This window comes from Aphelocoma coerulescens, chromosome 4 (genome assembly GCF_041296385.1).
Source record: "Aphelocoma coerulescens isolate FSJ_1873_10779 chromosome 4, UR_Acoe_1.0, whole genome shotgun sequence".
NCBI classification, from domain to species: Eukaryota; Metazoa; Chordata; class Aves; order Passeriformes; family Corvidae; genus Aphelocoma; species Aphelocoma coerulescens.
In genome coordinates this window covers 32676251-32692587 of record NC_091017.1, presented here as the reverse complement: position 1 = coordinate 32692587, position 16337 = coordinate 32676251, and the positions used below count along the sequence as shown (strand labels likewise).

The window sequence follows — 16337 nt, the reverse complement described above, 5'->3', positions numbered from 1 at the left end:
CAGCTTATAAAATCAGCCCATTTACTTGTGAGAGACTGCTGAGCAGAGAAGTGCAAGAAGCATAAAGAAATTAACCCTAACAAGTGGGAAGTAAAGTATAATATAATTGTTAATAAAACCTGAAATTGTTATTTTTTTGCTCGTGTGTTTCTCTGCATACTTAGTTATAAATGCCTTTTCCCAAATGATATTATTTCAACGTATCTTTGTTTTATCATTGACTTTTTTTTTTAGGTAGTTATTCCCACAACCTTGTGCTATTTGGATGGTTAAAAACCTTGCTCTGATTTAACTCCATATTTTCATTTCACCTGCTGGTTTACATATAATAAAAGCTAAATGAGGAAGAAGGAATTGATGAGTATTTTAATGGTATGATTGGATCCTTCCAAAAGTAGCCATGTTGAAAATAAAATTTGAGTTTGCAAAAAAAATTATGTTTAAAAAGCCCCCAAACCCAAAAAACTCATCCTGTCCCAACAACCCTAGTAGTCTGTCACAAGCACAAAAAGCCTTGTGCTCTGAGTATAACTTGAATGTTTGTTTGAATACTTAAATACTACTCCAGAGACCTCAGAGGATTAAAACGGATGGTGTATGGGGATGTGTGTTATTGATCACTTAGAGGTCTGTGAAGTCTTGGAGTGTCAGGGAAAAGGTGTATTTTAATTTACTTCTATGGAGTTCATTTCTTTGCTAAACTCTGGATTCTGGTCCGTGGATTGCTTTCTTTGTAGCAATGGCAGCCCAAATGTAGAGTTTCCATTTCCCTCTCTCTTGTTGCAGCACCATCCTTGTTGAAGGTCTTCATTCTCAGGGGCCTGTTTGGGTCCCTGGCCATGGACTGAACTGGATGAAGTAACAAATCTGATGGAAAAACAGGTTCTCAACCCTCCCAGATGCATCAGGACTGTTGTTTTCCCAACAGCCCCATGCATTCCTGTGCTAGCCGAGTATATGGTTGGAAAGGCACCAGAAACACTTGTAAATAAGGAAAAATGAGAGATTTTGATACCTGCTGTCTCTACTGCTCTGATGGACAGCCCATGTCCTCTCTGTTGCTGGGTAATTGTGAATATTTGTTTGGAAAAAAAACAACAAAAAAAAATCTGTTGGACTGTTCACAAAGATCTCGTCAATCTTCTCATGTGATGTCTATTTTCAAGAATGGAAGTTCAGGTTTTCAGGGCAGGCAGACAATAGCAAGTGTTAGGTCTGCACACGGTCAAAAGTCAAATATAGAGCTGCCATGTTTTCTAGTGGAGCAGGATTTCACCCCTGACTTCCAGTGCTGCTAGACCTGAGCTGCCAAGAGAGAACAGGAGGTCCTGAGGAGATCACTTGAGATTACCATGAAACTTAAGGAGCTGAGCTCAGTGAGACCAAACACTGGCACAGGTTGCCCAGAGAAGTGGTGGAGTCTCCATCCTTGGAGAGATGTAAAAGCCACCTGCACACAGTCCTGAGCAGGATGTTATAGGTGACCTTGCTTGAGTAGAAGGGTTGGATGAGAGACCTCCAGAGGTCCCTTCAATCTCAAACATTCTGTGATTCTGTGATACTCATGAATTTTCCCTCCCCAGCCTGGGGCCATGGTTGCGCATCAGGCTCACATTCTTCTGTCACATGTCATTGGCTAGCCTAAAAATTTTCACTGTTTGTAAGTATTCTGGGGATTTAGATTTATAATTGTGATTCCATATGTTGTACAACTTCATATGGAAAAACCTCTTTCATTTTTCAGTTTGGTTGAGAATATGTTAATCCTTTTGTTCCCATTATGTGCTGTTATTGGGTAATAATGGCATGGTTTAATTTGTGTGATGTTAATTTTTAGGAAATTTTCTTCACTGTGGAAAGCTGACATGTGGTAGTATGGTAAAGCAAAACCTGCTTTGTCCAGCATGATGTTTTAGATCTGGCTGTTTTCTGTATTAGCTGACGTTTATGGAGGGATGGGATGGGAATTCACCTTGGTTTTGAGTGGTGATGCATTGAAAAATCACTGTTGATTTATGCCATGCATTCAGACAGGTTTTTCAGCTTTCAGTATTCAGTTGAAATTTCAAGACTTTTGGGGAGAGAGTGAAATAGGGTTATTTGTTTGTAAAGATTGATTCATTATGTTATTTTTTCCCAGCTTCCAGCTACTGGTCTGCTCAACTGCCAGGTGCAAGCAGCCACTGATGTCTGATAGTTAATAAGCATTTGCTGCTGATCAGCTACTGCAGGATACAGCTAGGGCCAGACACAGCAGTGACAGCATAGCAGCAGCTGATCAGAAGTCTTGGAGGTAATTGGTTTTCTCCTGGGAGGGTAACACAAATAGAGCTAGTTAGTTGCCTAATGGTAGCTGTGATTTGAGACACTGATTATCTCTGTTTACCAGTGATGACTTTCTAGTTCCAGCATAAATGGAGCAGCAGTGGCGTGATCTGGGATCAAGTAGAGAACTTCATGGTTTAAAGAATGCTGAGCAAGCTGTAGCCAATGAACTTGATCAGATGCAGTGAATACCAGGCACTGGGTGGTTTCTGCTTTGCTTACCTACCAGCTTTTGTCTGACGAGAAAGGAACAGGGACACTGCTTTGCTATAGCATTCTCTGCTTCCCATCTCACACCTTGTCTTTGCCTTAAGAAATTCCCAGGCCAGTTATCTCTGGGCTACCCAGCATGCAGATGCCCTTTCACAAAACTATAAATTCTAACCTGCCCAAAAGAGCTCTTTAAGAGATGTTAGTAGCTTAGTTAAAGTCAGTTTGACATTCTTTGAACAGAAGTATTATGTGAGGTTGATGGTCTGTATTCCTGTACTTGTGCTTAGAACTTGAAATTCATCTCTGCCCATGCACGCATGGTTTGTTTTCAAATGCTTCAAATGAATATTTTATTAGGTAGCTGTGGCCAATTGCGGCAGGATGGCCTTTGATGAGCTGCGTAGCCGAGCGGCGTTAGCTGTGTTGGCAGAGCCCTCTGGTGGGAACGCAGCCTGTGCCAGCAGCAGTCGGTCCTGTTGCCAGTGCCACCCACTTCTCCCAAATGCCATCAGCCAGGCCTCTCTCAGCTCTGTGGTATCCCACCAGCTGGTTGCTTGAGTGGCCAGGGGGTTCCTCTTCATCCCACAGAGCCTGTGGAGCTCACTTGACCTTTTTTTTTTTTTTTGTTAGCAAACCTGATGGTGTGCTGTAAGTGCTTGTATCATTTTAGGTTTTGATTTTCAAAATACAGTGGCTCTTTGAGAGTAATAAAGTTAGCCATATACAAGAGAATATTTTCTTAATCCTAATCAGTGTGGGAGATCCATGATGAAATTCAAGAATTGCATGTATGAATTTCAACCTTGTAAATGCCTATTTTTAAAAAGTACTGCTTAATAAAACTTAACTATTCTAATCAGGCATACAGGGGGACATTTCTAAATCAAGAGCCACAGCTTTCCTTTTTCATTGGACAGTAATGCTTCTGCTAATCAAAGTATTAGAGGAAACAGTTTTTGTGTGATAAAATACCGACTTACTGAGCACGAAGGAAAAAAATGTTATTACTTCTCTAACCTAGTATGTTCAAAAGCCTGGTTAGGACGCTAGATGCATTGCCAAACCAGAATGTGCAAAGAGGTACTTTAATCTGGTTACATCTCTAAAGTGTTGATATAATACGGGCCAATGACTCTACTACAGGAAATCCAGCTGTTTGAGATTGTTGCACAAACAATGCAGTAGTAATAAAGAGTCTCTTTTTCTTCCTCACATGCTGGCCAGAGCTTTTCAGTTACATTGATTTGAAACACTCACAACTGTGCCCAGTATTTTATCTTCATTAAAATAAAAAAAGGGGAACATGTACTATGGTTTAGAAAAGGCTATTGCCTGTGGTGGACAGGCCCCCCTTCTGATGAAGCTGGAGAGTGGTAGCAAGTCAAAGGCAGTCATATTTCTGTGTCACTTGATTTGCCTCATGATGAAGCTTTCCTTAACATAGACATAAATTCTTTCAAAAGCTAAATTAACCTTCCTGGCCTGTATTTGAAATAACCAGTTTCACCTTTGCTTTGAACTTATGTGCTCCATTGCTGGGGTTCAGCAGCACAGAACAGTTTTGTTAGGAGACCCATCATGTGAGTGGCATGGTGGAACTCCTTGCTTCAGGTTGTTGTGAATTCCCAAAGCTGAATATCATTCAGAAAGCAACTAAACACACCTGTGAAAGGAAAAATCACCAGTATGATGAGATGTAGATATTGCCTTTGAAAATTCCGTGTCTACGTCCAAGGGAATGGGACAGGAAGTGCATGGCTGTGTGTACTCACCCTCCTCCTTACCCTTGTGTGAAGGCAGGATGCTGAAATAAGGGGACTCCTTAAGGAGAGGGCTGGTTTTGTTGTGGTTCCTGTGATCCTCTGCTGTTAGCTGGAGGAGCCATGGTGGGGGGAGTACCAAGCTCTTTGCGATGGATTGAGACTCTAACCCTCCTCCTGCACCCTACCGCTGTTCTTTAAGGGGTGTTTTCAGATGAACCTTCCATCTTACCTGCTGTCCAGTCTGGCATTTTCCATGGCCCTGTGGCTTTCCTCACCTGTAATGGGAGTTTCACTGGAGGCTTATTACAATTGCACATAGGAGGCAGCACAAAGGGGTTTTTTTCTTCTTTCATGACAGCTTCTGTTTCCTAATTTTCTTATAGCATTGTGGTTAGAGGCTTTAATTCTCTGGCAGATGGTATACAGTATGTTTTTCAAACCCTATAGCTTTTGGGTCTAGGACACACTCTTTTCTGTGACTTCATAAAGCTGCTAAGAAGCTATTTTTCTAATTTCTGAATTAAAATTCTGTTCCATTTGTATTGCACAATGTCATCATGATTCAGCTTTGTAGAATACTGTCTTACTTCCATAGGTTATCTTGTTCCATGCTCTTCTTAAAATACAAACATGCAGTTTTAATCCTGTGATGCAGCAACCCTTGTTAGTTATCTGTTTTAATTCAGGACTTCAAATGTAAATGTTGCTTTAACATTACTCGTGGTTCTCTCTAATCTCAGAGTCTCGTAGCAAAATCTGTTGCAGAGTTCATCCTCTTTTGTCTGTGCTTTTCATTTGAAACGTGTATTTTGTTGGAAAGTGGCTGATGATATAATACCTGCATTTTTTTTTTAATAATCCCTGCTCTTCTAAAGAACTTAGTGAAGTGTAATATTACCATTCAAATAGGCAGGTGAGAGCCTTGGAGATCGGTAATTTGTACCTTTTCAAAAGCCGCACTGCCTTGCTTTGTCTTGGAATTTATTATGCTTCCCAAGTATAATGTGACATATTGAATAGGGCAGGGGGTGGGGACATTGTCTTCAGCTGACATGCTGCTATCAGCGGGACTGTGTTTCTGGACACAAGATTTCGCAGTCATTGGTTGTCCGAAGAAAGCCTTTCCATCTGAGGATTGGACAAGAAGATGCGTCAATTTGCTGCCCGTCTCCAAGGTACTGGTGATGCTGCCTCCACAAGCTGGCTAACGTCACAGCTCCATCACCCAGCGGGGTGTGGGCTTTTTTCTCCTCTTCTCTGTTTTAATTCTGTATTTGCTTCCTACTGCATTTCTTAATCTGTCTTCTGCCAAATGCTAACAGCATGATATTTTGCAATCATTTAGGTGAATACAAGAAGGACGAACTCCTGGAAGCTGCTAGGTGAGTGCTGCTTAGAATATAAAACATATTTTGGGGGTGGAAGCAGGCGAGGAAAAGGGTTTTTTAAAATAGTACTGTTTTGTCATTGCCTTTCCATGAAATGCTGCAAGCAAACCACTTAATTAGCATAAATCTCTTCAGACTTTAGTCTGGTACAAATGTAAAAGCCTATTTATGTAATTGAAATCCCCCACTATGGTGGTTATAAGGTTAATATTGAGTTTTTGCTTTAAGCTGCTTAAATCCTCTTTATTGTTTTGTGACTGTTCTTTTTAGGGGCAATTTAAATATTGGAATCTTTCTCTTTTTTTGGTTTTTACTGCTACCATAGGATGTATTTTGAAAATAGGATTTATTGGAACAGAGCATAAGGGAGCCTATACAAAAGGTGTAAAGTTCAATTGTATATTGCAAAGATGCTTTTCATCCTTCCTTCTGACTGCACAAGATCATTTTATATAAACCGTTAACCCTTCTAAAAACATTTATTTCGACAAATGGCTTTCAGAGGACCTACAGAATTAGAAAAAGGAAATATGAGGTTAAGGAGAGAAACTGAGGTGTTTTTGCATGATCTGTTGCAGCACATTTAACTGCAAATTTAGTATTCTTTTCTGTATTTACCCTTGGTTTCGAAATGTTCAGAAGATTCTGTAGCCTTCCAGCACTCTCCCTGCCACAGTACAAATTTCAATATACTAGACTTTGCAAAATACTTGCTAAGGAGATGGATATCAAAGAGCTCTGCCCTTTTTTCCCCCCTTTCCCTAATTCTTCTCATTTACAGGAGTGGTAATGAAGAAAAGCTGATGGCTTTATTGACTCCTTTAAATGTGAACTGCCATGCAAGTGATGGGCGTAAGGTAAGTTAATACCTGCTTTATATTTCAATTATTCAAGAAAGACCAATTTAAGCATACTGGTAAGCATAAATATATAAACCAAGGTGGGGGGGGACGACAAGTGATGCCTTTTTACCATAAAATTAAATGCTGTTATACTTGACACTGGCACTTGTGACAGATTAAGTCGACAGATGTGGATTTTGTGTGTGTCTTTTAAATGTTGAACCCTGGTCTACATGTAAAAGAAACTTTAAGACCTTTTGTAAGAAAAACAAAATGTACTGTTGCAGATGGATAAAATAACAAAGGGAAGAAAGCTATTATTTATACTTGAACATTGTCTGGGTGAGCTGGTTGGTATTCAGCTTAGCTCCTAATACACTGCCACGTAGACTGGCACTGTATTGCTATGTTTAACACCTTCTGCATTTTCTTAAGTTTGACATTATTGTTTTGACTTTCTCTGGCAGAGATGTTTGAATGAGTTAAATTAAGAATTAGGCTGAAACTGGAGGAGGGAAGAACATACGGAGTGAGAAGTAGATCCTATGATTTTTGATGGTTTAGACTTCAAGATGATAGTCTGTTTAGACTGTTGGATTTACAAATGTTGGAGGGTTTTTTTGATTTGATTTGTTGTTTTTTTTTTAAACTGTGTACCAGAATGTTTTTAATATGCATCTGTTAAAGTCTTTCACCTGTAACAGTACATCTCATTTTTGGAGAGAAAAGCATGGGAGTGTTTTCTTTTGTAGTTTTGTTTTTCATGGAGTGTATTGAAGCACAGTATAAACCTCTGCCCATCCTGGGGCTGTTGTGGAACAGCCCAATTTCACTGAAGTCAGTAAAGATAGGTCAGTTTGCTCTTACTTTTGATGAAAAGATATATTGTTACTGAATACAAAAAATTTAGCTCCATTGTACAAAAATTCATAATTTTTATACACATTTAAAAATGTTTCTCAGTTGTAATATCTACAATACATACTATGTGACAGAAAACCCAGCCAGTTTTTTGCTTATTTACATTTATCACTAATTGAAAGTTGATGCATCTTCCAGGTTTTGAAAACAATTGATTTTATGAACTGAGGACAGGCAATTGAACAAGGGCTTTATTTAATTTAACGGTGTTGGAACTGATGAAACACTCCCCACATTTTAAGGTTAAACATATTGCCCATATTTCCTGAATTTACTTTTCTTTTTTTAAGACTTTGTTGTTCAAGTAGAAGTGTATTTAGGTATTAATAGCTCTGTATTATAATTAAACAGGGTGGTGTACAGCAGTGCATTACTAAGTAATTGGACCCCCATCACTATTGATCTCAGGCCAAATGCAGAGTTAAGATTTCTGCCAGCAGGGCAAGGAATAAGCCCTTGCAGATGTTTTCTTGAACATTTATTACTTCAAAGTAAAAATTTAAAAAAACTTACAAAGCTTTTAAAATTAATACGGAGCTAGCAGAAAGTATTTCTGTATTATTGCAGCCTCTGAACTAGTTAGAAAATGTATGCCCAAAGCTTGGAAAGCATATTGCAGTTAAAGCTCATGAGTGTGGACACTAAAAATATGATTGGTTGGTTGTTGGTAAGTGCACTGGTTACTGAAACTCCTTTTAAGATGCCTTGCCATTGATATTAATTAGCTTTTTTTAAAATTATGTCTACCAGATACATTTTTTTCTACTGCACATATGTACAGGCTGTGGAAGGTTTAGTAATGCTTTGTAGCAAGTGTGCTCTATAACTGTTAAGTATTTAATTTGTAAAGCAAAGCTTTCAGGTCCTCTACTAGCTCAAGATCACTTGGGGTTTGATCATTTTAAGCTTTGCTGCAAATTAAGTGAGCTTTTCAGCCTACAGCACAGAATTCTTGTAAATGGAAGTCTCCACTGGTGTAGCTGCCTCTAGTTGATCTATGGTGATTTACACTAGCTGAGAATTTGTCCATTTTGAAAGTTGCCTTTTGCATTCCTTGATGCTTTTAGTAATTATTTTTTGCAGATCCTCTGAGTATTCAAGCCTCAGACCTAGGACAGTGTAAGGCCACAGACTTAACGCAGCTCTCAGGGCCAGGAGCGCAGACTCTGCGGATTGGCCCGAGATTCTCAGCATCACGCTCACTCTGCAGTACAGCTGTACCCACAAACTCTTTCTTCAATCTGTGCATTCCTTGATTTTCTGAGATGCCCAGCTCCATTCTGATAAGGAAATATTTAGCTGTGTGGGTGAAGAAATTGAGTTCCAGTACTGAATGGGTAATTATTTTTTCTGTATTAGCAGTGGTATTTTTTTTCCCCATACTTTGGGGTGCGACTATATGCAGTTTACTTTTTTTCCCCCCCCTGGGGATTTTTGCTGTGTCCCATGCATACTAACATCTGGTGTTCTGGATTTCTGAAACACCACATGTGCTGTGAAGTTGTGCTTTATAGAATGGGCAAAAGAGGTGGAAAACTCTGACAGTGTCTTGCTGGTTTGAAACCAGCTAAGGTTGGAAATAAAAAAGATTCATTGCATTCTGGGGGCTGCTTTTAGCCGTTTTGAGAAGTATTGACAGCCAGAGTCTGATTCCTGCTGGACAGGATTCCATGATTCTAAACCAGTTGTAGCTGGTGCTGATAACCATTGTTCCATCTGTTTATTTAGGATAGAGGTCAAAACAAATAGGAATGAAAATTGAACTTCCTTCTTCCCCTCCAAAGTCACAGTTTAGGTAGGTTATGGACACTGTAGAAATGTTCACATTACTGAAGCTTTTGAGCTGTTGTCTAAAGAAGGAATATATTCTGTGTGGGTACTCTTGCAATTATTTTCTGGGGGGAAAAATGAAGGCGTGTGCAAAACAAAGAGCAATTTTATACATCATCTAAAGCATTTCTGCATACCAAGGGTCATGGTAGTTTTTGGGGTTTTGATGACCAAGGAATATCGACAATAATATCTCAGAAACTAGGATTTCACTGAGCTGGATAATGATTGATTTTTGTGCAAGTACTGGCTTATGTGCTGGTTGAGTGTATATGAGGGCACAAATAATGAGTTGTAGAGTACAAAACTATGAAGTACTGTGTAAGCAAATGAGTATTACAGAAGGGTAAATTTCACAAAACCTTCTTGTTTTTTAAACTGTCCTATTTGTTTACTTTTTAAAAAGCAATGCTTGAGCTGAAATATAATAGTGATTTTTCATGGCAATTAGTCTTGCTTTGACGTTGGTTTTTTTTAAACAGGAGACTGAAATTTCACAGAATTGTTAGGATGCGGTGTTGTGTGTAAGGCAGCATTTACATGTTGCATCACTCCTGTTCACACAGCCTAAAAAAGTATTTGCTGTGTCAGAACACAACTTAGACACAATGCACGGCACCTGCATATTGCCGTGGGTCTGAAATTTCCCTGCGTCCTGCCTCTGAGCTCTGCTGCTCTCCTTGGTCTTTACGGTACCTGTAGAATTAATGACTTCTCGAAGAGAAGCCTATGGTGTTGGTGTTAGCAGATGGTGCTGTATTTCACACTGTTAAGAAGCAAAGGCATCTGTTTATGTGTCTATCTATGTAAAGTTCTGTAGGCTTTAGAGCCCCTCTTATTTTCCCTCAAATATTTTCCTCTGGGATTGTCTTTTTCAAGACTTAGTTATGAGTGAATTTTCAAAAAATGTTTTTTGACTATTTTAAGTCACTGGGTTCCTCTCTGTTGCTGGAAATTAAAGCTGTAGTACTTGTAATGGGAGCTGGATTTCTGACTTGTTACAACAGTCACTGCTTGTCTAAATCAGTGGCAAGAGACATGTTTAAAATCACACATATAATGGTTGCAGGTTGAGTAGAAGCTCCTAGCCCACTCATTTCCTTCAGAAAGCTGTTGTGAACACTTGAAAGCTGTTTAAGGAAGAAATTGATGTTGCCTCCATTTTAAAAATGCAGATGTATCTGAGCTGATAAGGAAGCGTTGGTTTCAGCAATTCAGATAAGAACTCTTTCCTACAAGACACTTCCCACATGACTAATCACAGCTTGTCAAAGTGGTCTGCATCCAGCTGACATGGTAGCTATTAGCAGTAGGAGGTTAGATTTTTGTTTTGAAGTTGGATTTTTGGTTGTACAGAATATCCTGCTCCTGTACTGCATTATACATGTTCAGATCATGTCGGCACTAAATACTCAGGTGTTGGTTGAATAAGACCTTTTCTTATGCAAGGGACTCCAACTCCTCTGGTTAGGAAGAGTTTACTCAAAAAACAGTTTGTTTGGTGGTCTTCTCAAGGTCCATCTTTTGAAGTAGAGCAAATATCTAATATTTTGAGGTCTTAGGAGCATAGAAAAGTGATTAACTGAAAAAATAAAATGCCTGTGTTGTACTTTGAAGTTTCTGTTGCAGCTGTATTTTGTATTTACATTTTGTATCAACCATATAAAAACCAGAGGATACAATGGCATTACCTATGACAGCATGGTGTCAGGTATTAGTTCAACTTGAGGCAGGAATTGCTACCAGAAGGCAGCACAGAGTGCAGTTCCTCCACAGCTACCTTGTTTTCTGTCCTGCACCTTCCCTCCCTGCCTCCTTCCTTAGAAACTAGAAATGTTATTTCTGCAACAGGTGAATCAGGGATCCTGCAAACAATGCACCTCAGTTTTTCCTAGCATGGGACCATCCAGTGCTGTGGATAATGTAGCGATCCCATGGAAAAAAACCAGACATTTAATTAAAATGCCATTTCTATCATGCACGTGGTCCTACTTCACTTACTTGCACTTTTGTCTTCTAACTTGTAGTGCCCCTTTCTTTGTTTATTCCCAGTTTTCAGTCCTTAACAGCTCCCAGTACCAGTCCTTGGTATTACGCTTCTGCAATGCCTTTGCAGTTATGCCTTTCCAAACCAGCTGTAGACAGCCCTGGATCCAAAATACCAGTAACAGGCCTTTTCATTAAACTTGTCATAGGAGACATACTTGTCTCTTGGGTTAGATTGAGGCTGTTGCTGCAGCCTGTTCTTTCCTGCCATAGGGATGTTGGTTTTTCTCGTGCATGGCATCATTCAGGTTCATTGGCATGGGGTTCAGATGTAAGAAATCCAAGTCTGAGAAGGTCTGCAATGCAGTGCTGAGTAGCAGCATCCTTGGCCTGAGGTAACCACTGCAAAAAGTCTTGAGTACAAAGTGCCCCTCAGCTTTTGGTATGGGACCTCCCTGATACCAAGTAGCGTTCTGTTGGATGAAATTGCGGATTCTTTCTCTTGCTTCCTCTGCTTCTTTCTCTCCATTGAGTGATCAGCGTCTAAACAAAGGGCTGCTAAAGACAAATTGAATTCTAACAAGATCAGGTGAGTTAGGTCTCCTCTTATCAGGGAGTCTCCAATTTGCTGCTGGTAAGTGAATTTGCCAACTCCTCTTCCCGAACTCTGGTTATTTGCAGCCATTTTCAAGAAAAATCCTGCAATTGGAAAGAAAATTGGTATACCCTCCAATTTCTGAGTCTGTATGGAGCAATCAATCCACATTTGCACAAGCTTTTCCTTTACAGTTATTAAGACTACAGACTTGGGCAGAGGTTTAGATTCTCTTGTAATAATCTTGGCTCTAGGAGCTGGGAGTTGAGGAAAAATGCCATGTACTGCAAGATGTGAACACATTGTGTGCTAGTGAAACTATAAACCTTCACAATTGTGTGCATTTTTCTTGTGCTGTGGAAAAAAATCAAAACTAATATCACATAAATCCATAGGTCTGTCCGATCTATAAATCTGTGTCATAGAGATTATATTCAGATGGGTGTGGAATATATTTTGGAAGAAATTATTTCACATACAATAAAAAAAGTTGTTTGAGTTTTGTGAAAATCCGCTTTTCTACAGACGAAAGCTGTTTATTTGAGCAAAAGACTTGTGAACAGGTAGCCAGTGCAAGGCCTTTTTTGTCGTGCCCAAGGGTGTATCTGAATGTCAGTGTAGACTCTATGCATGTTTGGGGTTTTTTGTCACATGTAATATATTTACCTAGTTTCACAATTTGCATTTCATCTTTCCCAAAGTTTTATGAACTCTTCTGCTGGTATACATTGTTTGTTTGTGTGGTTTGTAAATACAGTCTCTACTCTCAAGGCTTACCTCCAAAAAAAAAAAAACCCCTAACTAGTGCAAAGGAGAGGAGCAATGGAATCATACAGATTAACAGTTAACTGTGTATTCTTGGTTCAGAATGAGTGCCTCCTCCTTCATTAATCTAATAAAATGAAAAAATTAAAAATTGTTTAATGAAATGTCATTTTATTTCAGAAAAAAAGACAGCTCCACAAGTCCAAAATAGTTATTTCAGAATAACTGGATAGACAAGCCCTTGCTGAATCTGCTCACTTGTTGCTTACTAGCATAAATGTTAATCTGGTTTTGATGAAGTGCTATAAACTCAGTTTTGTGGGTGGGAAATGTGCAGATTTTGGGTTCTTCATTTGTGGTCCTTCAAAGATATGCCAGGAGTTCCATGATGTGCGATTACAGCACTGTGGAACTGCAGTTATCAAAATAAGTGAAAACCACTCACCTAGCTAATGTTTGCTTGTGTAAAGCTGGCCCTGGCTGATGTCTTCTAGACACTGCAGTCTTTGTTGGCACTGGTCTTGTATGTGTTTCATGAAACACATGTGTATCAAGGTTATGTCTAGGGGTGAGAGTCAGTAGATTGATAAATAGAATCATAGAATGTCCTTGCTTGTATGAGACCTTAAAGATCATCTAGTTCCAGCCTCCCTGCCATGGGCAGGGACATCTTTCAGTAGACCAGGTCAAATATTTGGGTCAAATATTTTAAATAAAATCCTGCATGCAAAATTGAAGGTCTTTTCTGGATTTAGTTAATGGTGCGCTGTAAAAAAAAGGTGACATTTCCAACATTACAAGATGATTACAAAGCAAGTGTCACAATGTTTGTGTTGTGCCTTGGGCAGAAGCACCCAATGTCATACACATAAAAAGAACATTCAGAGATGGTCACAATGGCATTTTGCCTTTAAAACACCGTTTTACTCGGTAAAAAAAGATAGTTCCCAGGCTTCACCTGTGTTAGAAAAAGTGACAAGTTTCACACTTTCTATGCTGTGATCCTATCTTACTTCATCTGCCAAGTGTGGTCAAAGTGGGTAACACAACAACCCCTCCACAGACTTTGTATGGTATAGATGAATTGGCTTACTTTCTGTCCCTGGTGTCACTTAAAACCTTTTATATACAAGGATAATACCTTTTGAATAAAATGTAAAGCTGATCTACTTGCTTCTAAGTTTCTGTTGTGAGATTCTAAATATTTTCCCCAAAACATTTCAGTGAGTATCCCTTCACCTGTTATTTGAAGTGTTGCCTGTCATGTCCACAAATAGAAGCTGTGCACCAAAGGACAAGTAAGAAATTGTTAACACTGTCATCATTCTCTCTGTATTGTTCTCTAAAATTCAGGAAATCTCATTTGTTAGGTCTTAATTAATGTGCTCTTCAGGAAGCCTCAGATGTGTTGAAAGCATGGGGGGTTTTTATACCTGAACTGTTTTTCCCTTGATGATTAGCTTCACACAGGAGATGACTTCCCACATTATGCTGTTACCCATCCCTTGTCAAGAGAAAACAAGTCAAACTGGCAGATTTGGGCAGAGCTGCCATGTAAAATTTTATGCACATTAACTAAAAGCTGTGTTCTGGATTTGGCTTTAACAGCTCACAGAGCATCCAGAAGCCGAGTACTGATAATATTTCTTCTACTGTGATCTCAAGAGTGGAGCCCTTTCCTTCGCAGAGCTTGCTGAGATGATGTTCTGAGTTGAAGTGCAGCAGCTCAATCCATGGACTGTGTCCATTTGACTTCTGTATATGGTTGTCTGTGTACTGACTGAATACTATAGGTGATATTTCTATGCTTGGTGTCACTTCCCTCTCAAAATCCATGCATATGAGCATAAGAAGTACTGAGAAGTAAACTAATCTGCTTTCTTATTGCTTTTTGCTTTTGAGTGTGATATTAGTGTATTTTAGCCTCCCTCTGTTGTGACATCATTTAGTTGTGCACTGTGTCCCATCTCTGCCACGCTGTTGTGCAACCACCTGAGGACCTAACATCATCTTCCTTTTAAACCATTGGTGAGGATTTATTTAAAAAACCCATTGAGTACCCATTGTAACCCGTGTCAGTTGGCTTACCCTTATGCATGTGCTTGTTGACTGCTTCAGAAAAAACAAGTTTTAAATATAGAACTTCTTTTAACCATATTTGACAATTCCCAAGCAGATCGAGTTTATTCAGGTGTTCACTAATTCTAGCTGTTACTATATTGAATTTTTTTCTTGCACAGACATCAAGACTACAGGCCTGTATGTAGTTCCCCAAAATGGGCATTAATGATTGTAACTCCCGTGTCTTCACGTACCAAGATAATCTTAAGTGAAGGTCACGTACCACTAGCAATTCACCTGTTTCATTCTCCAGTGCTCTCTTGAGTGGATCCAGTTTGGTCCTGGCAATTTGGTGATGTTCATTTTGTTCATACATCTTCTGTGCTTTATATAGTTTCAGGTAGATCTTTGCCAAGCTTATCCATGCTCCCAAATATGCACATGCTCACTCACCAGGATCCTGGAATAAGAGTTATTGTTTCTTCTAAGATGTATGCCATGCAAAACATTCCTTCAGTTCTTCACAATGCCTTCTTGCCTGTAAGACCTCTGTTTCTTGCTGTAGCATTACCTTGCCCCACTGAACTGGCTGGTGCATTTTATACTCCTAGTGGGTTGCAAGAAGTTATGTCTGGTTTGAATTCCTTTCACCAGTTGCTACTTAAACTGTTTTTGCCTGTCTACTTGTATTTTTACCTCTAAACTATTGAAATTTGTGGTCCTTTTGTTTTTCTCCAGCTCGTAAATTCAGCTTTTTGAATGTCCTCTTAATTCTAGTAAACTCTTTTAGCTTGCTGTTGGTCACACTGGCTTCTTTCACTATATCAAGCCCTTCCCCATAGAAGGTATGTATTAGCAAAGCAAAAACTACTAACGAATTATCTTCGTTAGTAGTTTTTATGCTGTCTGTAAGGACATAATTTTCTTACCTACCAATTCTAGCTTATTTTTAAAAACTTGCTGTTTTTTTCACAGCTCCACTTTCTGAAAGTTGGGGCATCATGCTGGATTATTTTAGCAAGCATTTCCCCTGTAGATAAGTTGAATCTGAGTGTGTTATAGTTACTATTAAAGACAACTTCTACTGAAAGGTTTTGCTTCAGGTGTCGCTTGGTACCATCTCAGTAGTTGTATTTAGCCTTGTGGCCTTCTTAGTCTCTTTCTCTGTAGAACAGTCACTGAGAGCATCCAAACATTGCACCTCTTAGGTCACCCAAAGCCCTTGTGTTTTCTGCCCTTGCTGCCTCTCTGATTTCTCCCAGTACATCAGTTATCCCTTGCTCATACAACCCCATCATTGATTCAGAGGTTGCATGGATAATGTAGAGTGATCAATTCTAAATGAAAAGAACTGCAAATACTTATATGCAAGGAGAAATGTATTTACATAACCATTTCTGAAAGTATTGTTTAAGTTGACTGAAAAGGCAGCAGATGAAGGATAAAAGGGGAGGAAAATGCCAAAATAAGGCATTGTAATTGATGATGGATGTGTCATTGATGAACAAGAAAATTGAGGTGATTTGATTAGTCTTTTCCAACTAACATTATATGCGACTACTTATAAAAGAAACTTATTTCTTACAGATGACATTCTTTAGAATATTAATATTCTAATAATCATTACTTTTCAATTGGAATTATAAGA

At 39.1% G+C, this 16337-nt stretch overlaps 1 protein-coding gene across 1 annotated transcript in view; it reads left to right on the top strand.

The window, feature by feature from the left end:
- Nucleotides 1–16337, top strand: part of TNKS (tankyrase) — a 136617-nt gene that overhangs the window by 64252 nt on the left and 56028 nt on the right. The window contains exons 4-5 of the mRNA XM_069013450.1: nt 5647–5683; nt 6471–6546. Of these exons, the coding sequence (XP_068869551.1) occupies nt 5647–5683; nt 6471–6546 (113 nt within the window). The remainder of the gene's footprint in view (nt 1–5646; nt 5684–6470; nt 6547–16337) is intronic.